Here is a 24,088-nt window from a genome sequence, read left to right as displayed (position 1 = left end):
TCCAGCCTTCATTCTAGGCTTTTTAAAAAATCTATTAATACTTCCTCAGAAACCCTAATCTCTTAGTTCATCAATATTCCCTGTAGCTTATCTTTCTACCTCATCTTATCTATACACAGAGATGATCATACCCTTGATCTTGCTACTCAGGAGTGTTCTACCTCCAGCTTCATGAATTCTGAAATTCCCTTATCTCATCACAATTTCTCCTTCTGCCTTCTAGTACTAAACTTTGATCTTTATTCACATTGTGATCTCTAATCTCTTGACTCCTCAGTTCTCTCCCAGATCTTCTTCATTTACGCTAGTCACCCTTTCTTCTGATCCTCATTTTGTCCACTTGGTGAGCCAGTTCAACTCTCTATGTACTCTTCTTTTAAGTCTCTTGTCTCTCTTATCATATAATTGATTGTTCACTGCCAAGTTTAGCCTTGGATTGCTCTCACTATCCTTTACCTTTATTCTAACATGTGTCACTGAACACAGTTGGAGAAAATTATGCCACCATTCTGACCAGGTCCACTACAGATTTGTTATATAACATCACCTGGGCCCTCACTGTGTTTTTATACCTCCTTATACTTTCACTATCTCATCCTTCCTATCTTTCCATAAGTCTCCTATAGTTCCTTCTCCCCATTTTCTCAGCAAGAACCTTATCGTCTATTTTACTGAAAATACTGAAGTCATTCACTTAGAGCTCCTCCTTTCCTTCTCCTCCTCCTCCTCTTCTCACATCACCTAGATGGCTTTTAACACCCTCTCCTTCAACTCTTTTGCATATGAAGGTGTGGCACTTGTCCTTGCCAAGGCCAAGTACTTCCATTTCATCCTATCCTCTTCAAGAGATTTCCCCCACTACCACCACCTCCATTCTCTCACTCATTCTCCCTCTGCCTACTGGATCCATCCCTACTGCCTATAAGCATGTCTACATCTCCCCTATCCTCCAGAACCTCTTGCTTGATTCTTCTACACTAATATCTTCCCTTGTCTCTCCTGCTTTCTGTGGCAAAATTCCTTGAGAGGTCATTTATAATAGGTGCTTTCCACTTCATTACCTCTCATGCTCTTCTTAACTCTCTACAGTCTAGCTTTATCATTTAACCAAAATTGCTCTCTTAATTCCAAATCCAATGGTCCTTTTCCTCAGTTCTTATCCTTCTTGACCTCTCTCTAGGCTTGACATTATCAATCACCCTCTAGGTTCTTTTGACAATATTCTCTCCTGATTCTCCTCTTACCTAATTGACCACTCCTTCTCAGGCTCCTTTTCTGGATCTTCATCCAGATTATGTCCTTTAAACATGGGTATCCCTCAGAATTCTAATCTGGGCCCTCTTCTTTTTTCCCTCTATTCTGTTTTACTTGATGACCTCTCATTGGTTCCTCATCAGTTCAGTCATCATCTCTCTGCTGATGTTTCTCAAATCTACTTATCTGACCTCAACTTCCATACTGACCTTCAATCTTACATCTTGAACTTACATCCTGTAGACATCTTTAACTCAGCGTATCTAAAACTAAACTCATTATCTTCCCCCCCACTGCCAAGCTGCGCTCCCCCTTCAGACTTTGCCCAGGTTCAGAACTTGAGTGTTCTCCTCATCCCCATGATCAGTCTGCTGTAAAAGACCTTCTTAAAGAATTTCACCACAAAAAGATAGGAGACAGATGGGATGATATTAGTGTAGAAGGATCAAGCAAGAACTGTTCATGTTATCATATAGTTGGAAGGTATGGACAGAACTGACTTTGTTTCTGTTTAATGACATTTCCATTTTAGAAGTCTTAGTGGGTTTTTTTTGAAGTTGTACCATTCAACATTGACAAGTTTTTTGGTGACAAAAACTGTAATTTCAGTAGATGTATCTGTAGCATCTGCAGGAGCACTGAATTGGAAGCATTGGTATTTAATACTCTCAGGTGGGTGAACCCACTCTCAAATTTTAGTGGAGTCCATGATGGATTGAAAGCATAAAATTTTTATTAGGAAATTTAGATGGTAATGCTAAGGCCACTGGTACAAGGTACAAAGGAGCCCACAGCCCAGGAGAGGCAAGTGAAATTTTTGCTTGAAAAGCTATTACAGGGAGATTCTGGGAGAGGTTAAGAAAAAAAATGGACAATCTTTCCCAGGAACTGGTGAATATGTTTTGCAGAAATAGTTGCCCACAAGGTGATTACAATAGGTCAGTTTGGTGGTTGGGGTGTCAGCTCAGCAAGGCCAGCCAGTGAAAACTAGCAAAGTGAGTGAACAAGACTTTGATAAACTGCAGGCTCCTGATTAGTTCCTTTCAGCAAATATAGGCTTACTCTATGTCTAGTGCATCTGCCTGGGAAGGAAACTCACAGAGAAAAGCCATATCATATTACTCTTAGGGGGCACTTCCACAATACTATATAGAATATAATCTGTTTTTTATTAATCTCATACTCTTAACTTTGATCTTTCTGAAAAATGTGAAAATGAATGCACCACCTATATGACTTTCTACTCCAGAGAGGCCGCTTGATTCCTTTGTTTTATCATTATGATGATTTATAATGATTTTAAAAGGGTCATTAAGATTAATTAATGCAGAAATAATTTTTGTGTTTCCTTGACAGAAATCATAGTCCATTAATGAGTTTTGGAGCCAGCTTCGTCAGTTTTTTGGTAAGTTGATTTGGGAATAGAACTAAGGATGAAGAGAATAAATTGGTTCTGTATGTCTGTCCTTTACCTACATTTTGGAAAAGGTCTTCTAGAATTTGAAACTGAAAATAAGCCTGGATTATTAAGTAGTATCTATTGGAGCATTTTCTTCTAAAATTTAAAACTAAGTTGTGGGGCAGCTAAGTGGTGCAGTGAATAGAGCACTGGCCCTGGAGTCAGAATGACCTGAGTTCAAATGTGGCTTCAGATACTTAATAATTACCTAGCTGTGTGGCCTTGGGAAAATCACTTAACCCCATGGCCTTGCAAAAACCTAAAAAAAACTAAGTTGTTTATGGATTTTCTACTCTAAGATTTTTATATTTTATTTTTTAAAAATCAATTGTTAAAATACAGATAGAGTTTAAAAAACTGCTCCCAAGAGAAATTCCCTCCATGATTATTAAAAGAAATTAGTTTTGAGCTTAATAAAATTATGCTCTAATATAATTGCTGATGTTTGTCCTTCCTTATAAAGAGGACCATGACATAAGAGAGATGATGCCATGACAAGCAGCATGAATTGAATTTGAGTGAGGGGGTGCTGCACTAAGTCACCAGGCTCACTTTCTCCTCCAGAGTCAGCTGGGTCCAGTTACACATTGCCAGATATGAATAAGGATTACTGGATATGGCCCTAGATAAGGAGGCAGTGTTAGGTGACTTGCCCAAGGTCACACAGCTAGTAGGTGGCAAATGTCTGAGGCTGTATTCAAACTCCCATCCTCCTGACTCCAAGGCCAATGGTCTATCCTCTATAATACCTAGCTGCTCCAATAATTGTGAATGTGGGCCAGGCAAACCAAAGTTTGTCACTTATTGTGAGATATTAGAAACCCAACTATAGGAGTTTAGGAAAGAAAGATGGAACTCTCTCTCTCTCTCTCTCTCTCTCTCTCTCTCTCTCTCTCTCTCTCTCACACACACACACACACACACACACACACACACATATATAATTGAATAGTATATGAGTTCATAATTTGGGTACTTTTTATCAATTCATTTTTAACTAAAGTACAAGACATGCAAACAATATTTAAACTAAGTATATTTTTGAGATGTTGATAATAGATGGATTTTTACAGAATCATTCTTATCTCCACTTATAAATTGGCAAATAGACATAAACAATAGGAAAGGAAAAAAGTAGATCAGCTGCAGAAGGAACAATAATAATGATGATGATAATAACAGTAATAGCTGATATTTATATTCATTTTCTATGTTCCAGGTATTGTCCTAAGAGTTTTATAATTGTTTTCCTTATTTAATCCTTACAAACAACCCTGGGTAATAGGTACAGTTATTATTCCCATTTTTGCAGATTAGGAAACTGAAACAAGTGGAAGTTTGGTAACTTGCTCAAAATTATATAGTCAGTAAGAATCTGAAACCTGATGTTTAACTCAGGTTTTCCTGATTGCAGGCCCTACACTATATCTATTACTACCTCAGTTAGCATTAGCATTAATTCTTTAGTATTAACAAAAATTGGTGAAACAGGAAATGGTATAAACCAGAAAAGCCAGTAAGATGGTCAGTGTTTCTACTTTGGTCACTCCAAAACACAGTCTTGCTCCATAAGAAAATCATTAGATCATAGGGCTCAGAGAATCTTAGGTTTTGTTTTGTTTTCTAAACCCATTTATGCTTGTGATCTACAGCAAAATACTTAATCTCTTAGCTTCATTTTTCTTATATGTAAAATGGATATGCCTGCCCTATCTCACAATTATGGTAAAGGTCAATGGAGATGGTGGTGGTGTGGATTTTTTGTTTGTTTCTTTGTATATAAAAGTACTAAAAGATGTGAAGTAGTATTAGAGATAATGATAGAATTAAAAAAGACAATTAATTATTATTGCCTATTCTTCCTGCCCCTGCCTGGAACTACTTGAGCAAGAAAACAGGTCAGGAAGCTAGGTCTCCCTGTACCTTTTTTCCTGAGAACACATAATATTTGGAGTTTGCAGAAGAAGTATCCCGTTAGACATCTAAAATCATTGTTATTTGAAAAGACTTCCCAAGGTTTGATTAGATAATTTCTGAGATCCTGTTTAGTTCTGCCACTCTCTGAGTCAATGATTACCTTGGTATAGTAGAAAGTCCATGGACCCAGGAGTTCAAAGAACTGGATTTTGATCTCACTCAGTTCTTTAGTTTAATAGCTGTGACTCAAATGATTCACATTATAGTTCTCTCATCTATAAAATGAGAAAATTGAATTCGATGTTTGACAACCAACATTCCTTGAGTCAATTCTAAAAGAACTTATATTTTGTATTTGTTCCACTTGAACTTTGAAACATGTTATAGAGCTGGAGAACTTCTAAGCAGATAGAGAACCTAGAGTGAAAGCTTGCTGCCATGAATGTGCTAATCAGAAAGTAAAAGGTCTTTGTCACTCCTTATAGTAATAAAATACCTAAATTTAATGTGGTAAAGAGTGCTTCAATCAGTAATTGCATGTATATTTATTACTATAAATTTTTCTTTGCAGAAGTCATATAGTAGCTTTTTATATTAGATTTTACTGATAGGAAATGGAATAAAAGATAAATTCTGATTCTAGAAAATGTGGAACCTTTATTAATTTTTCTTCTTTTGTAAGAACTAACTAATTAAAGGAGAATAACTTTGTTTTCTTTTTTGGGCTAGTGTAACTTTGTGTACATCCATTTTTTCCCTGTCAAAATTTTGATGTAATAAACTATCTCAAATTTTCTGACACTTTATGATTCACTCTTCCACATTTTTATTTTTGGAAGAATGCCATGATGACATTTGAGGAAGAAAAAATGCAATTGGCATGTGATGACTTAAAAACCACAGAAAAACTGTGTGAAAGTGAAGAAGCTGGGGTTATTGAAACAATCAAGAATAAGATCAAGAAGAATGTAAGTACAACATAATTTAAAAGATGAATTTGGCCCAACTGGAAAAATTGCTGCTTGATTCTGTCATTAATTACTACTGAGCCATTATGTTTTTGGCAGTTAGAATATAAATTTTATATTATGAAAAAGAATAAGAAAATAATTTACATATTTATCAACTGGAATAGTTTTCTGATTAATAGACCACTTAAAAGATACTATCTTCATTCAGTATACTGTATTCAACAATATGGAGATTCTGTAGATGTAAGTAATGTTTTGACATAAGAATTAAGCTTTGTATTTAGAGGTATCTGCTCTATTTCCCTTGTATGGTCTTCTGAATGACCCCTATGTTTCTTTCCACTTTTCTTATGAGTTCGTTTCCAAGGATAGTTTAGATATTTTTCCAACTTAGCAATTTGGCATTTGTGCAATTTAAAATTAGGGTGGAAGTTTGGCATTAATTTCTCTTTCATGAATGAATTTTTGTTCTTTATTCTCCAGTTGTTGTCCTTGACTAATTACAAAACCTTTTCCCTATCCGATATTACACCTGAGATTTATTTCACTTAGTACGTAATTCATAGTTTCAAATGCATAAGAAAAAATATAGGAAAACATTGCCAGAATTTTTTCAGTCCATTTGTATTAATGTATTTAAAAAAGAACAAAGCAAACTATTCCCTAACATTATTTAAGTATTAAAATATCTTCTTCAGCACATATTAGTAATGTGATCATAATATGGTTCTGTTAAGTAAAGAAAAAGGTAAATTTTCCATTAGTCAAATATATTGAACTCATTTATTTTCCCATTTTGAATATTGTGACTTGCGCAAAATAGCTATTTAATATTTGTTGAATTGAATTTTCAGCATGCATTCAAAATTTTTTGCTTTCTTTTTGCTCTTTTAAATGTGCTTGTAGGGTTTAAGTTAAAGTGTTGATATATTTTATAATGATATTTTGGAATCCTTAGTATGATATTACTAAATTTCATTTAGCCTTTTCCCTAAAGTACATTCTAGAAATATTTTGGAATATTTTCACTATATATCTGTGAAAAGTTTGGAAATGTTATTGTTACTCTAGTTGTCAATGTTAGTCATAGCCATTTATTTTCAACTAATCTAAAATTAATAGTAATTTTTACTATAACCATGATATTTTTCAGTAGTCTTCTCTGTCTCCACTAAGTAAGATCTATTCCATCTTCTTAGAATAGATGTCTCTTAGACTCTTGTAGAGTCCCATGATAAAAATCATGTAATGAAGACACTCACAGATTGGTTGTGATATCGATAGCTTTATGCTTTCTTGACAATATGCATTATGTCTTTGTCATATTCATCATGTTAAACCATCATAAACCATTAGTCAAATTCACCCCTATCATCATCATCATCATCATCATCATCATCATCATCATCATCATTATTATTCACCTCACAGTAATTTTTTTTATTTTTTTAATTATATAAGTATTTTATTTGTTGTTGTTGTTGTTGTTTTAGGTGTTTTTGCAAGGTAATGGGGTTAATTGGCTTGCCCAAGGCCACACAGCTAGGTAATTATTAAGTGTCTGAGGCCTGATATGAACTCAGGTACTCCTGACTCCAGGGCTGGTGCTCTATCCACTGTGCTGCCTAGCTTCCCCTTTATTTGTTTTCCAATTATATACAGTAGTAGTTTCTACATATCCTTTTTTTGCAATGTTTTGAATTTTACGCTTTTTCTCCCACCCTCCCTTCCCTCCCCCCATTCCCCCACAGAAGGCAGTCTGATAATCTTTACATGCTATATACAATGATTGAAATTGAATGTGTCACAAGAGAAATCATATCCTTGAGGAAGAAATAAAATATTAGAGATAGCAAAATTCTATAGTACATGAGGACTTTTTTTTTTTTTTTTAAATTGAAGGTAGCAGTCTTTGGTCTTTGTTTAAGCTCCACAGTTCTTTCTCTGGATACAGATGGTATTCTCCAGCCCAGATACCTAAAATTGTCCCTGATTATTTCACTGATGGAATGAACCAGTCCATTTAAGGTTGATTATCACCCCCATGTTGCTGTTATGGAGTACAGTGTTCTTCTGGTTCTGCTCATTTCACTCAGCATCAGTTCATGCAAGTCTTTCTAGGCTGCTCTGAAATCCTATCCCTCTTGGTTTTTAATGGAACAATAGTGTTCCATAACATACATGTACTACGGTTTGTTCAGCCATTCTCCAATTGATGAGCATCCCCTTGATTTCTAATTCTTTGCCACCACAAACAGGGCTGCTATGAATATTTTTGTACAAGTGTTGTTTTTACACTTTTGCATGATCTCTTCAGGGTATAGACCCAGTAGTGGTATTGCTGGATTAAACAGTATGCATATTTTTATTGACCTTGGGCATAATTCCAAATTGCTCTCTTAGAAGGGTGGATGAGTTCACATCTCCACTAACAATGTATTAGTATCCCAGATTTCCCACATCCCTTCCAGCATTGATCATTGTCCTTTCTGGTCATATTGGCCAGTCTGAAAGGTGACCTCACAGTAATTTTATCTGAATTAGAGCACTGAGTTATTTTTCTCTAAGTAGATTAAAAATGTTTTTCTTGAAAAATGATGGGGGGGGTTGCTGGGGTTTTTTCTTTAAGAGGTGAGGTTCAAAGAGGTTTTGGTGGAAATTAGTGGCTTTGTAGCCAAGATTTTGCTTTATTAGAAAACAATATTTTGTGATAAGGAAATCATTTAAAAAATCACACCAGATTGCTATTTAGTTCATTTGAGCACAGAAGAGATAAACATCAAAAGGAAATTTCACTCATTGCTATGAATGAAGCTTAGCTTAGCCTCCCTTTTTTCTCCCTGCATCCCTCCCCAGACCCTCCTCTTCTGAAGGTACTTAGTGACTTTCCAAGTATGTAGGGAAGAAATCTGTGAGATTTAATTTTGCGATTTTAGTTGGCATCTCAATTCTTTTACTTACCTCCTTGGATTGTTGTAAGGGTAATATTGAGATAGATACTATTCAAGTTTGCATTGTTGTTTTTGTTATCATTAGGATCCTTAATTTCATTGGTATGGGTACTTCTAATACTTTGAAGGCTTCACCCTTTCCATTCCTTTCTTGTTGGTTTGAAGTGGTATGGCCAAAAAAAAACAATCATGTGGTAGTTGAGCCTTTTTAGACTTAGGTTGATTCATTAATAATAAATACTCTAGATCAGTAGTTCTTAACTTAGTGTCCCTGAACTTGTTTATTTTAATATTTTGATAAATGAGATTGTTTTCCTGTTTCAGGGAAGGGAGGAAGGGATTGATCTTGGGACTTAAAACTTTCAATGATAGTTAAAAATTGTTTTTATATGAAATTGGTGAAAATATTTAAAAATAGAAGTTTTAAAAGACTTTGATAAATACAGTTTGATATAATTTATATACCTATGTATTTTATGTGTCTATAAACTTTATTAAAAAAAAGGTCTAGACTAAAAGCAAAACCTTTATAGCTTAGTGTAATCACTAGTTGGGCTTTACTAGATTAGCACTTAACTATCTGTCTCCCCATGCCATAATGAAGCATAGGAGTGGGACTGTAATTCGAGTTGTAGGTAAAAATGATAAGTTTAAAATAGTATTAAAAGCCAAGTTCAACTTGATACTTGGGAAGACATGTTACTCTTTAATACAAAAATACATTGCCTGTTATATTCAAAATACTCTGAATGTTGATGAGGGAATACAAGGAACTTAAATTCTACTGGAGGAACAAGATATTTGAGTAAAATTGCTTGGTGGTTTCTCAAATATAATGTGTTCCAAATTTCTTCCCCCAAGACTCAGCTTATTGTCCATCTGTATCAACTTTCCAAACATAAAATCTTAGAATTGGAAGAGAGGCTGTCACTTTGTCTCATGTGTTTACTCCGTAGCATCCTGATTTTTACTCCATAGCATCCTGACAAATATAGTACTCCTGGTTTAAAGGCTTCTAATCATAGAGAAATTCACTATCTCCCAAGTTCATCTATTCAAATATTTGGGAATATTTCCTCTTATATAATGACACCTACTGCTCCTGGTTTTATTTTCAGAGAAAGTAAAGCAAACCTTGTCAGTCATTCAAGGCCTTAATCCATTTATATTCAAAAAATATTTATTGCTTGCAAAGCAGAGTGCTAGGTAAAAGATTATATAAAGACAGAAACCCAAGAGAGAGACTACCCTCAAGGAACGTGCATCTTATATACCAAGTACACTTCATCCTCAGGTCTTTCAAACTGAAACAGTAATCAGGAACTTCATTCCTAGAGCTATCCTGTTTCAAAAACACTGATTTTAATTTCGTTTGCTGTATTTCTGAACAAAAACCTTTTCCAGCAATGTTTGAAAAGTAGAAGTAGGGCTAGAATTATACTTCTGCCACCCTTCATGGAGTTAGCATGGCATGAGAATGTAAAGTTCAATTGTACATGAAGGGGAAAATAGCTTTCAACGCTCTGGACTTAGCATTTCTTTACATTTAATTTCTTTAGATTCTTCATCTTACTATCTGAGAACAAATATAGTTTCCACTGGCCTCATAGTTCTTGTGGCCTTCTTTTGGACACTCCCCAAAATGTAAGTGTTCTTCCCAAAATTCAACAAGCAGATCTAAAATTAGTATTCTATATATAATCTCACTAAGCTAGACCATGACAGTTTTTTCCTCCCTTTTACCAATCCATCAAAATTTCTTCATCATTTTCACATGATCATTAATTCTTATATAGCCATACTTTTCCTATTGGGTATTTATTTGTATAGTTGATTTTTTGAACCAAGGTGTAGTCTTTACATTTATTCAAATTTAGCATTTATTAAGTAACAACTATGTGCAAAACATTATGCTAGGTATTGGTAATACAAAGACAAAAATTAACTCTACCTAGAAACTCCATCTTCCCAAGGAAAAAAACAAAAATCTTAGAAAAAGGCCTTTAAAGAGGGAGTGACTTGGTCCCAAGGAAGTAACGGATACCTTTAGTGCATACCTTCCCTACACTGAATGCATGAAAGTATTAAGGGAGAAAACATTACTACTTGGAGCATCAGGGAAGATTTTGCAGAGGTGGGGGCACCTCCTCTAGACCTTGAAGTCAGAAGAAGATTTTTAAAGATAGATGAGATGGTAGTATATACCAAAGGTGGGAGACAATTTGTACGAATGCATAGAAACAGTAGATGAACTGTTGACTAGTTAATAATCCAGTTTTTCTGAAATGTGGAGAGCATAAAAGAGAATAGTAATATAAGATATGCTATGAGAGTTTAGATAGGAATTAGATTATACACATGGCAACTAGGTGGTATAGTGGATAGAGTGTGGGGCCTGGAGTCAGAAAAACTTATCTGAGTTCATATTTGACCTCAGATAATTAATAGCTGTCCCTCGGCAAGTCACTTAATTCTATTTGCCTCAGTTTTCTCATCTGTATAATGAGATGGAAAAGAAAATGGCAAACACAAGGGTTCCACTTCTGTATCTTTACTGAGAAACCTCAAATGGGGTCATGAAGAGTCAGACATAAGTGAAATGACTGAACAAGAAGTGTTAAATGCCAGTATAGACAGACTGTATTTTATCCTAGAGTCTTTTGAGTAAGGATGTAATATTGTCAGATTAATGAGTCAGAATATTTTAGCCGAATCTATGGCATGGATTATAGAGGAGAGAGAATAAATATGCATTATTTGAGAGAGAGACAAAAAATAGAGAAATCCATTATTTAATTGTAAGAATAGTCTAAGCATAAGAGTAGTGGAAATAAAAGAACAAGTGAGGGGATGTTGTGTAGGTAGAACTGATTGGATTTATTTAGCAGGTTATTTGAGTACAGTCATTCTGCTTGAGGCCCCAGGTAAAGAAAACATAAAGGGTAGGAATAGAACCTAGGATTTAGGATAGGATCACCATGGTGTATAGAAAGAAAGAAAAACATAGTCAAAGGCAGTGTTTGGAAGGTGGGAAATGGATGGTGATCTAGCAAAGGAGGCCAAAGAAGGATAGAATTATATGAATAAAGGAAGAACTTAAAAGGAGCAATATTATGGAAGCCAAGGGAAGAGAGGATTTCCAGGATTGGATAGTTATCAATGGTAGTAAAAAATTGCATAGATTAAGGACTGAAAAACATAATGAATTTTAGTACTTGAAGGTATTGGTAATATTTGAAAGAGCTGTTATTTCTTTTAAATTTCATTTTCTTCAATTCTGTAATCATTTGGGTGTATCAATTTGTATTTATGTAGCACTTTACATTTTTACAAACTACTTTCTCTTAGTAACTGTGAACTAGGTAAGATGAGTATTTTTATCCCCTTTTTATAGATGCATATATACCGAGGCTCAGAATTTGTGACTTATCAAAAACCGCTAATTTAGTCCTCTTTTCTTTATTACTAGTTTTCAGTAGTGTGGCAGCTTCTTAATTGATGAACAAAGGTCACTTCTTAAGAATAGCAACACTTTAATGTTTTCAGACAATTTAAGAATTGTGTGATTTTTAGCACACTTGCACCACTGTTCTGCTGCCCTAACTTCAGAAACACAAGGGTTCCATAAGCTTGCGAAGCATTATTTCCCCCACCTCATTATTTGCTGGAGCCAAAAAAAAATCACCTACCTAAGTAGTTAATATCCTGGTAATGAGCCTTCCTTAGCCAAGTTGGTTCTGAGAACCTGTTGAACTCATGCTTAAAAAACTTTTTCAGTACCATAAACCTGCGATAAAACTTGGACTCCTGAACTCTCCTGACATAAACCTACAAGAACTAGGTCAATGTCACAATAAAAATGAGTCATAAGATTAGGATTATTTTTGTGGAGAAGCTAATCTCTAAGCTTTTTAAAATTCATCATCCAGTCACTAGTTTTTCTTTTGGTCAGACCAACTTCTCACCTCCTGTCTTATGACATCTAAAAAACCATAGAAAAAAGAAAATTTGCTCTTCACACCATAGCAGGAATTAGTAAATCTTTCTTTTTTATTAGAGGGTGGGTGACAACAATAAGAAGACAATTATTCCACTCTATTTTTTTAATTACTGCCCAGTTTTGAGGGCTACTGAGCAGAACCCAAATGTCCACAGTGAATTTTTGTTGCTGTGATTTTGAAAAACAGCTTGTTTTAAAATTAGTTTGCTTCTTCTTTGCAACCACTTTGAGTCCCTGAGTCCTTTTCTCCTGCTTTCCCAGTACAGTCAGTTAGGTTTAAAGCAATGGGGTCGTCTCTCCTAGAAACACAATTGAGTCTAAAACTTGACCTCAGGGGCCCAAACCCTTCTTTGCTGAAACTTAGGGAAAGGAAGGGGACCCACTAGTACTTTTGGTTGTGGTCCCAAGAAACAATTAAAAAAGCAGAGAGAATAGAGAGACAAGTGGATACTCTGGGAATATTATTACCAACTATTTTCAACGTTAAGCCCTATCCCTCATGTCCATGCTTGACAGAACAACCAGAATTTTAGGAGTTGTTCACAAATGTCTACTCCTGCCTTATCAATGTTAGCTAGGTTTAAATTTCATAAGACAAGTTTTAATTTTCCATTTTTAGTTTCAAACTGCAGATTATATCTTATTTTCATCTTTAGAAAAATAACATCCCTTCTCCCACAGCACTCCTAAGCATGTTTTCTATGAAAGGAAGGCAACAGGGAGGCACAGTGGGTAGAGCATTGGAGGCGTGGCCTCAGACACTTTCAGGCAAGTCATTATAACCTCTGTTTGCCTCAGCTTCCTCATCTGTAAAGTGGGGATAATAATAGCACCCCCCCTCGAAAGGCTTGTTGGAAGAATTAGATGAGCTGATGTTCATAAAGCTCTTCACACAGCAGCTGGCACATGGGGCTATATAAATCCCACCTTATTACTAATTTTGTGGTTGCTAATATACAGGCTTTAAGGTTTGTATACCACTTACTGTGTTCATTTGTTGCAGATGAAGAAACTGAGGCTGAGAGCAGTTAAATGACTTGCTGACACTGACACAGCTTTTAAGTATCTTAGTCAGGACTTGAACTCCGTTCTTCTTGACTGAGGGTTCAGCACTGTAGTTCAGCTAAGTAGTATTACTTAGCTTTCCCCTACTCAAAAGTATTTGCAATCTGTTTTAGCTTCACTAGACCTACCTAGAGCTTGTATTCCACTAGAATAGGACTTTGTGGAGGGGGAAATATTTGAAGAATAAGTGGAAAAATCAAACTTTATTTCAGATATTTCTAGGATATCATGTATAATAAATAAAATAAATTTAAAGTTTTCAAAACATTCAACAGTAAAGTTCTCTTTTTTTCACTTTTAGGAAGATGCTTTTATGGTACAGATCAAAGTTGTGGGTACCACTCCTTTTCCTCCCTACTTTCCTAAAAGTGCATAGTGGGGAGGGGAGTGAATTGTAGTTTCAGCTAAGCATTCATTTCCCTTTGTGAGGTCTCCCAAGCTTATTTTTAATGCTAGGTTGTTTTTTTTGTTTTTTTTTTTAAATCAGTCACCCATTAGTCCCTAGCCCAATTGCACATACTCTTCCATCTCTTAGCTGTTACCATGCTCTTTATATTATTTTGTACCATCATTTCCTTCTAATAGCCTTTGCATAAATGAGAATTGACTGTTTAACAAAAAAGGTAAAAAAACTGAAAACTAATTTCAACATTAAATTTATCAATCATGACTCCAAAGAAGCAACCCCAAACACCTTCTTTGAGAGATGGGGAACTATGGGTTTGGAACACAGGGCAAGTAATAAAAAACTTGAATGTCAATAAAAAGGTATTCTTATTAACAAGATAAAGAAAGATATGGAGACTTGAAAAGGTTCTTAGCATTAACTTTTAGTTATATAATATTTTAAGATATTTCCTTCTAATTTTATAAATTTGGCTAGATAGTCTATAGATCATACTCTTAAAATAACAAGTCTTGCTATGGAGCTGTAAAATACTGTTAAATTATCACACATTTTTGAGCAATTATTGTTTCATAATTCTATTTTTGGAATTGTTTCATCCAGTGAAAAGAAAAGATTTCAAAAGGATAGTGCATAGAATTTCTAATTTTATGTTTATTATAACATTTCCTTTCCTTTTTTTGCATTTTTCAAACAGGTTGATGCCCGAAAATCTCCACCATCTATGGTTGATCGACTTCAGAGACAAATAATTATAGCAGACTGTCAGGTTTACTTGGCTGTACTTTCTTTTGTGAAACAAGAGTTGTCAGGTAATGCTGAAACAATTTTAATGTTTTACTACATTGCCTACATTTCCGTGGGTAAATAATCAATATGGGTTTTAGATACTTGGCAAAAGAGCAGTAGCAGCTATGTGTCTCTGCTTCATCCTCTGGTCTCAGTAATATTTAGACAGTCATTTCATACTGGTGATGAAAATAGACATGACCCTTGTCTTCTATTTCATACTTACTTTCTTTGTGGGAACTAGTGTGGTGTTATAAACCTTAAGTAAGAAATTTAAAATGAGAAATCACATGTTGGAGCCCTATCTTTAGGATACAGATTTTGAAGGCTGAAAAAAAGACATTACTAAATAATCTAGTTTCCTTGAATGAAGAACATTTTTATTTTCATTTAAAAATATAAGCATTTCTTTATTGTCATAGAAAGGTTCTGTGTGCTTCTTCCCTTTCACCATTCTAAATTTAGCAAAATAAACTACTTTTTTCAGATATTCATTGTCAAAGGTTCATACAGTACAGCTAGTTAAAAACCTATTCCATGAACAGGCAAAAACACTTTAAGAAAACCTAAAATTATGAAGGATATTTTACTATTTAATTGTGATTCAAACTTTTCTCATCATACAATGTTCAGAAGTTAGTTTCATACACTATTTGAAAAAATCACTGTTTGTTTCTAATGGGGCCAAGTTAAAACTAAATTTAACTTTTTTTGAGTTTTAATATGTCAATATAGTAAATTGACCTTTCACTAATGTGGATGCAACCTCCTCACATTAATCTTTTCGGTTTCATCATCTCAATTCTTTCAGTAACTTACTGATGTGGTCATTGAATGCTGGTTTGGTAAAGAGTCTACAAATCAGAAGATGTAGATACTGAACTGGACTGCAAAAAGAGAATAGTACATAATATTTGAAAAAATTAATCACTTTTTTGGGCAGCTAGGTGGCACAGTGAATAGAATACTGGCCCCTGGAGTCAGGAAAACTCCAGGAGTTCAAATCTGACCTCAGACATTGAATAATAATTGCCTAGCTGAGTGACCTTGGGCAAGTCACTTAACCCCATTGCCTTAAAATAAATTGATTTTCAAATTAATCATTTTTCTTTGCCCACTATAGTACATAGAATTGAAAGAATCATAGAGTTTATCTAGAATCCTCTTTTCAAAAACAGGACAGTAAAAGGGTTCTCATATTAGAGTTGTAAGCCATCTTTATTTTTCTTTCTGACTCTTAAAAAGTATCTGGGAAAGAAAACTGCTTTTGGATGGAAGTTGAGGCATAAGTTAATTATTTTGTCAGTCCTGATTTTTTGCAGGATCAGTTCATTTGAGTTATATTTAGTCTTTGCTGTTTTGACAATGTACCTACCTGCTTCTTTCTGCAGCTAAACAACCTTGTATGGATTTTGCAATGAAATTGTGACAGACAAGACATTCTCAGATTCTAACAAAATTAGCTTTCTACTGAATAGCTTCACATATATTTCAAAGCAGTAATATGCAAAATAAAATTGTGGTTAACTTGCCTTTCAGTAACCCACTGGGTTACTATTTATCTTCTTCTATGTTGATTTTGCATTTTGGGATTTTTTCTAGGTGTGTTTTGAATGGACTTTTTTCCCATGAGAAGTAGTCCTCCTGGGCATGAAAGTATTCAGGTGTTTGTTATAGGTGTTCCTCTCTTCTCTCAGGAGGGGCGTGCAAGCTAGGGAGGTGTGGAAACATGTTCTCAGCCTTCATGGATAAGGTGGCTTGACTACCAGGCAAGGAAATGAGTGGTAGGTTGTGGGAAAAGAGGACTGTATGACCAGAATAGTAATAATAAGATTCACTCATAATTTTGTATGTCATTTTTTAAAAACATTTAAAAACATTTTTATGTCAGTCTCATTGGGGTCACAGAAAAGTATGGTATTTATCCTTATCATCTTTATTGCCCAAGATCACATAGCTTGGTTGTTTTTGTTTATTCTTATTTTTCATCCAGGAGAGGTGGAAATACAAACAAAAACAAAACAGAAATATAAAACCTGGTGACCTGTGAGCCGGCAGCCTTAAATCCCATTGTCTTCCCTTCTTTTTGGTTACTTGGTCCTTGTGGGAGGAATCAGTCTCTGTGTTATGAAGATAATTATGGGATATGGGGTGTGGTGACTCAACCTAGAGTCAAATTTTTAGGAAACCCTATCCTTACCTGGGAAGGGTATGACCAAAGAAGGGTGTGATGGATGGGAACTCAGTTGTAAGTATATAGATAAGGCAAGGCTCCAAACTGACTTATGGTCATCAGGGACTCGGTGAGGACTGAAGCCTAGGACACCTGATCCCTCAGACAGTCTTCTTTGTACCACACTATGCAGTACCAAATTTAGTCTTCGTAATATTGGGTCTTGGGCAGAAGTGGGGGATTCATGGTAGGGACTGATTATAGAGAAGCCTATTGGCCAGGAAACATTGAAGACTGTAGGAAAAGAAGAGTGCTACTAGCCAGCCAAAAAACACTTCCCCTGCTTATCCTATAATTTGAATGGAGAGCTTTGGAGGAAGAACTGTATTACTTCTCCTATGACAATTTTTATAGTATAGGCAGCTAGATGGCTTTCTGGAGCCAGGAAGAGTTTGAATCCTGCCTCAGACACTTAGTAGCTGTGTGATCCTGGGCAAGTCATTTAATCTTTCTCAACCTGTTTCCTCATCTGTAAAATGGGTATAATAATAGCATCATCCTTGCAAGATTGTTATCTCAGATGAGATGATGTATGCAAGGTGCTTTGCAAACCCTTAAAGCTCTGTATATATGCTAATCATATTTCTAATCAATCAGTAAATATTGATTATGTGCCAGAAACTATGCTAAGGACTGAGATCATTAAAGTTTACTTTTGAGAAATGTCAGTATATCTTGATGTGTTGATTGTATAAGTAAACCTTCTGCCCCTTACCATAAAAGGGTCAAAGACCTCTTTGTAGGGACAAAGACCTCAGTTCTGCTTCCTGGCTAGCATGGGCCATGGCTTTAATCCAACTGGGCAGATTGTCTAAGGTGTTCTGTTGGTGCTAATGAGTTGTTCCACTGGTACTGACGTTCAGGAGCCTACTGATTGATGGTATATGACATTTCAGAGGGGTATCTCATCAATGAGAGATGAGACTAGAGTGTGTGTGTGTGTGTGTGTGTGTGTGTGTGTGTGTGTGCGCGCGTGTGCGCGTGTGTGTCAGGAGGATGGGTCATTGCTTTTTTCTCACTGCTGCAGTGAGGAGAGGGTGACATCACTAACTGCATTGTTGCAGATGCCTGGCCTTATAAGTTTTACACTGTAAGCTGCAGTACTATTGAATTTGCAATACAACCTGAGACCGGTCTGAAACTGTTCCCTTAATCTTCATCTGACTGGGTTTTGCTTTGTTTGGAGAATTATAGAATCCAAATTAAGGAAACAGTATAGTGAAAAATTAACTTAGCCCCAAATTGTACTTAGGCACTACTATAAATAGTAACAATAAAGTATTCCTTTAAGAGAAAAAAAATATTTTGAATTTCATTGCAAGCAGTTCTTTGTCTTAAATTTCTTAGACATAAATTTAGGATTCTTTTTACCAGCCTACATTGGAAAGTGATAAAATTTTTGAAATTTTATTATTTTTATGTGTTTCCAAGTAATAAAGAATTGTGATTTAATAAACTACATTCATTACATTTTTATTTTAAAATGGACCTAAAGAGCTCTATGAAATATATGCAGTGATAAGGTTTTCTTTTATTTGGGGTCTAGGATAATATTTCTACTACTTCTGCCTTTGTCTGGTTCTTATTACTTCCAGGTAGAATTATTTCAGCAAACCTCCTTATCTGACATCTCTTATATCCTTCTATCCTGCCTTTGTATACTACTATGAAAGTAATTATCCACAAATAATCTTTTTATTATTCCCTTTTCTGTTTAGAAGCCAGTATTTGCTTTTTCCTATGTATCAAGAACATACTCTTCTGTCCAACTTTCAAAATCTCCCAAAGTCTCAACCCATCTTTCTTTAACCTAATTTTGTGTTACTTTCCAAAATGTACCCTCTAAACGCCTGAGAGCACACTATATTAGCCCAATGACATTATTTATTGGCTCCACAAAAACATAATGTCAACAATTTATAATACAATGGAACAGGTGATGATGAGCAGTGGTCCTCTGCAGTCTGCCTTTTGGACCTTATCTACCATGCCTTCACCATGAAGCTCGTGGCAGCCATGAAATTCACACTTTGGCAGTACCCACTTCTCCTGAGGCCTCTCCTCTGATTGAATGTTTCCTCCTGGAACTTCCAGTGAGATATTTATAAAGCACTTCCCACTACACCTGTCAGATACTAAGTGCTTAATAAATAACTTATTTCTCTTCCCTTCCCTTTACATTTAAAGAAGACATCCTAGGCAACTCTCACTCCTTCCTTTACAGGTTGCCCTCAAGACTTTTTGTACCATGCCCCCTGACTAGGTACTTGTGGTTCCTAGTCTCTCACCACCTCTGCTTTTCAGCTCCCTTTTAGATTTTAGGTTTTACTTTCCTCCATTAAAATGTAAGCTCCTGGGAGCAGAGCCAAGGTGGCAGCATGAAGGCAAGAATTCCCAGAAACTCATTCCCCCCAAAACTCCAAAAGCCATAAAATTATGACTGGACAAAATTTAGAGGGGCAGAACCCACAGAAAGACTGAGTGATACAATTTCCCTGTCCAAGACAACTTAGAAGTTCCACAGGAAAGGTCTATTCCACTGGGACCAGGAATTGGAAAAAAGCCCCAGTTCAACCGCAGCCCAGCACAACCAGGCAGAGGGGGAGATTTCCAGACCTCTTGGCACAGGGATCATTGGGGACAGCCAGAAGGGGTGGTGATAGAACTCTGCTGTACCAGAGTTAGTGCAGAGTGGAGCGCCAGCCTCAGAGCAGCCCTGCGGTGAGAACTTGCAGCAGGAGTCAGCAGAACCACCCAGCACATCCAGAGCTCTCAGCCCACAGATGGTAAAGGAATCAGGAGAGACTGCTGAACGCTCTCTGCTTTCCCTAGGGCAGAACTCAGCTGTTTGCCCACACTCACATCCAGGTTACAGTCTGAACCCCCACAACACCACCATAGCTGAGCAGAGGCCATCCTCACAGCTCCAGGGCACAGGGGAGGGCCTGAACACAGGCAAGAGAGCAGTCAGAGCCTCTCACAAGACCTTAGAGGAATTAAGGTCCCTGTGGGATATCCCCCCCCAAAAGCCTTGGAAGTGCAGTAAATCAGTCATAGGCTGAGGAAATGAACAAACAACAGAAAAAGAAGAATCTGACCATGGAAAATTACTTTGGTCACATGGAAGATCAAAATACATACTCAGATGATGACAAAATCAATGCTTCTATAACCAAAACCTCCAAGAGAAATAGGAAATGGGCTCAAGCTCTGGATGAACTCAAAAACAACTTTGAAAAACAATTAAGGGAAGTAGAGGAAAAACTAGTAGGAGAAATGAGAGGTATGCAGATAAATCATGAAAACCAAGTCAGCAACTTGGTGAAAAAAATACAAAAAATACTGAAGAAAATAACATTTAAAACCAGTATATGCCAAATGGAAAAGGCAACACAAAAGGCAAATGAGGAGATGAATGCCTTAAAAAGCAGAATTAGCCAGCTGGAAAAGGAGATAACAAAGCTCTCTGAAGAAAATAATGCCTTCAAATGCAGAATGGAACTAAAGGAAGCTGATGACTTTGCAAGGACTCAGGAAGAGATAAAACTATACCAAAAAAACACAAATTAGAATAAAATGTGAAATATCTCATTGGAAAAACAACCGATCTAGAAAACAGATCCAGGAGAGATCATTTTAAAATTATTGGGATACCTGAAAGTCATGACCAGGAAAAGAGCCCAGACTTCATTTTTCAAGAAATAATGCAGCAAAATTTCCCTGAGATCCTAGAAGCAGAGGATAAAATAGAAATTTTAGGAAATTCACTGATGATCTCCTGAAAGAGATCTCAAAAGAAAAATTTCCATGAATATTATAGCCAAACTACAAAACTTCCAAGACAAAAAGAAATGCTGAAAGCTGCCAGAAACAAGCAATCCAACTACCGTGGCTCTATAGTCAGTCTTACACAAGATCTGGCAGCATCCTCATCAAGAGCTCGTAGGGTTTGGAATATGATATTCCTGAAGGCAGAAGATCTTGGCTTACAACTAAGAATCAACTTACCCAGGAAAACTGAAAATCCTCTTTCAGGGTAAAAGATGGATGTTCAGTGAAACAGAGGACTTTCAAACTTTTCTATTAAAACAACCAGAGCTATCTCTGAAATACCATCTTACACCTCTCAAACTGGCCAATATGACCAGAAAAGATAACAATCATTGTTGGAAGTATTGTGGGAAATGTGGGAAATATACTCATCCAACCTTTCTGGAGAGCTATTTGGAACTACGCCCAAAGGACAACAAAAATGTGCATACCCTTTGAGTCAGCAATACCACTACTGGGTCTATATCCTGAAGAGATGATGAAAAAGGGTAAAAACATCACTTGTACAAAAATATTAATAGCAGCCCTGTTTGTGGTGGAAAAGAATTGGAAATCAAGTTAATGTCCTTCAATTGGGGAATGGGTTAGCAAACTGTGGTATATGTATGTCATAGAACACTATTGTTCTATTAGAAACCAGGAAGGATGGGAATTCAGGGAAGCCTGGAGGGATTTGCATGAACTGATGCTAAGTGAGATAAGCAGAACCAGAAAAACACTGTATACCCTAAAAGCAACATGGGGGCGATGACGAACCTTGATGGACTTGCTCATTCCATCAGTGCAACAATCAGTGACAATCTGGGGCTGTCTGCAGTGGAGAATACCATCGGTATCCAGAGAAAGAACTGCAGGGTTTAAACAAAGATCGAGGACTATTACCTTAAATTTAGAAAAAAAAACTTATTTTATTGTCTGATCTTTCTATCTCTTATACTTTATGTTTCTTCCTTAAAGATATGACTTCTCTCATTACACTCAGTTTGCATCAATGTATACCATGGAAACAATGTACAGACTGACAAATTGCCTTCTGTGGGGGAAGTAAGATTAGGGGGGAAAATTATAAAGTTCAAAATAAAATCTTTAATTAAAAAAAACAAAGAGAGCTGAACAGAAAGTTTGATCACCAGGTACAGGACTCTGGTGAACCATAGAGAAGACTGACGAGAAGGACTAACTATGAGGAACTTAATGATGTTGAACTGCTTGTTTTCCTGCATGGGAAGAAGATACCGATAACTTAGATGAACTTTTACATTTATAAGAGCTGTTATAAATGAAAAAGTTCATCTAAAGGCACAGGAGGGAGCTGAATATAATGGTATAATATAGTGAAATGATGGAATCAATGGGTGAGAAAAGAAAGTACTGGGAAGAAAAGAAAGGAGAGGAAGAAAGAGCTAAGATATTTCAAATAAAAGAGTCAAGAAAAAGCTTTGACAATGGAGTGGAAAGGGGAAGGCAAGCGGGAATGAGTGAGCCTTCATTCTCATCAGAAATGGCTTAGAGAGGAAATAACATACATAATAGGATATAGAAATCTATCTTATCCTAGAGAAAAATGAGAGGAAAGGGTTGGGATAAGGGGCAATGAGGGGAGTGAAGAGGGGGTGTGGGTGATAGAAGAGAGGAGAGATGGTGGGAGAGGGTACTCGGATACAACACACTTCTGAGCAGGGACAGGATGAAAGGAGAGAGAATGGAACAGATAAGTGTAGGGAGGAATAGAGTGGGGGGATATACAACTAGTGATAGCAACTGTGAGGAAAATACCGAAGCATAGTCTGGTGACTGAGAGCCATTGGAATTCGAATACAGACTGAAGTACACTTTTCTTCCTCTCACTATTCTTAAGGTTTCTCATCTTTTTGAGGGGGAGGGGGTTTATGATTATTCTCACACCAAGATTATTGTAATAATACAATATTAAATAAATAATGCCTAGCATAAGAAATAAAATAAAAATAAATGTAAACTTCTTATAAGGGCAGAAACTGTTGTTCTTTCTACTCATATTTGTTGTATTCTCAGCTCTTAGCAGTGTTTGGCATGTGGTAAGCATTTAATTAATGGTTGTCTTCTATTTATTTGCTGGTAGACTTGAGAGTAGTGTACAGGAACTGGAGCCCTCTTAATTGAGAGCAAGAACCTGGAGCTTGAAGATGTCATAAGGCAACAGTTATGTTATCACATTATTGCAAAATGGCATTGGTTGGAGCTGTGGAACAAGACTATCACTGTGTGTTGGCAATTTTAACAATTTACTGTATTTAACAGTAAATGATGTTCTGTTTTTCATTGTTAATTTTTAGTTTTATATACATTTGTGTCTTCTCAGTTGTAAACCCAAGGGTACAAAACTGTACTTTAACACCACAGTGTTCAATGGAGTTTGCATAGTTCTCACTCAGTAAATAGTTGTTTGGCTAACAATTTTATATTTCTATAAATTCTCAGGTTTTTTTTATCTTCTTGTAAAAAAAAAAAACGTTATTGGGAAGGACCCATGCCAAAAACATCCCTCTGGGTGTATGATATGCTGTACACCTATTTTTTTTGTTGCTGCCTTCTTTATGGTCCATGTAAAATAAAGGTTGTGGCAAAAAATAGTGAGGGGGAGCCTTGAAAATGATAATAGTAGGGGGCAGCTAGGTGGCACAATGGATAGAGCACCTGTTCCAGAGTCAGGAGAACCTGAGTTCAAATTTGATCTCAGATACTTGATAGTTACTAGCTGTGTGACCTTGGACATGTCACTTAATCCCATTCCTCACCAAAAATAAAATAATAGTAGGAGAATAGCTTATTGTTAACGCCCTCTTGTCCCTGTACAGCCTTTTTTGGATGGAAGATCTATGTGACATAGATATAGGGAATAGGGGTATGTGAAGAAAAAATCAAACTGACAACTTAGATAATATAAATGATCACATATGGAATTGTGAAGGTATTTTAATTTTTTAAGTTAACTATGGATAGTTTTCATATAAAATTTGGAATCTACTGTATTTTAATATTTAAAATGAAAAACTTTGGATAGTCTTCATTTGAAATATGCAATCTGTGCTGTTCACTCTTAAAAATTGGCTTGGTTTTATGTTGTCTGTAAATATACAATACTGAATATTCTCATAGCTGCTCTCTTATATTCAGAATATGGTAATTTATACTTTAAAAAAAACTCACTTTTTGTTTTTACTTTTTTTTCC

General features: G+C 35.9%; 1 protein-coding gene across 2 annotated transcripts in view; it reads left to right on the top strand.

The window, feature by feature from the left end:
- Positions 1-24,088, top strand: part of TTC39C (tetratricopeptide repeat domain 39C) — a 138,770-nt gene that overhangs the window by 38,464 nt on the left and 76,218 nt on the right. For both annotated transcript variants that reach the window (XM_074201786.1, XM_074201787.1), the window contains exons 2-4: positions 2,611-2,659; positions 5,470-5,598; positions 14,721-14,835. In XM_074201786.1, the coding sequence (XP_074057887.1) occupies positions 2,611-2,659; positions 5,470-5,598; positions 14,721-14,835 (293 nt within the window). The remainder of the gene's footprint in view (positions 1-2,610; positions 2,660-5,469; positions 5,599-14,720; positions 14,836-24,088) is intronic.

This window comes from Macrotis lagotis, chromosome X (genome assembly GCF_037893015.1).
Source record: "Macrotis lagotis isolate mMagLag1 chromosome X, bilby.v1.9.chrom.fasta, whole genome shotgun sequence".
NCBI lineage: Eukaryota > Metazoa > Chordata > Mammalia > Peramelemorphia > Peramelidae > Macrotis > Macrotis lagotis.
The sequence above is the reverse complement of the archived record's forward strand: the minus strand, read 5'-3'. Positions and strand labels throughout refer to the sequence as shown.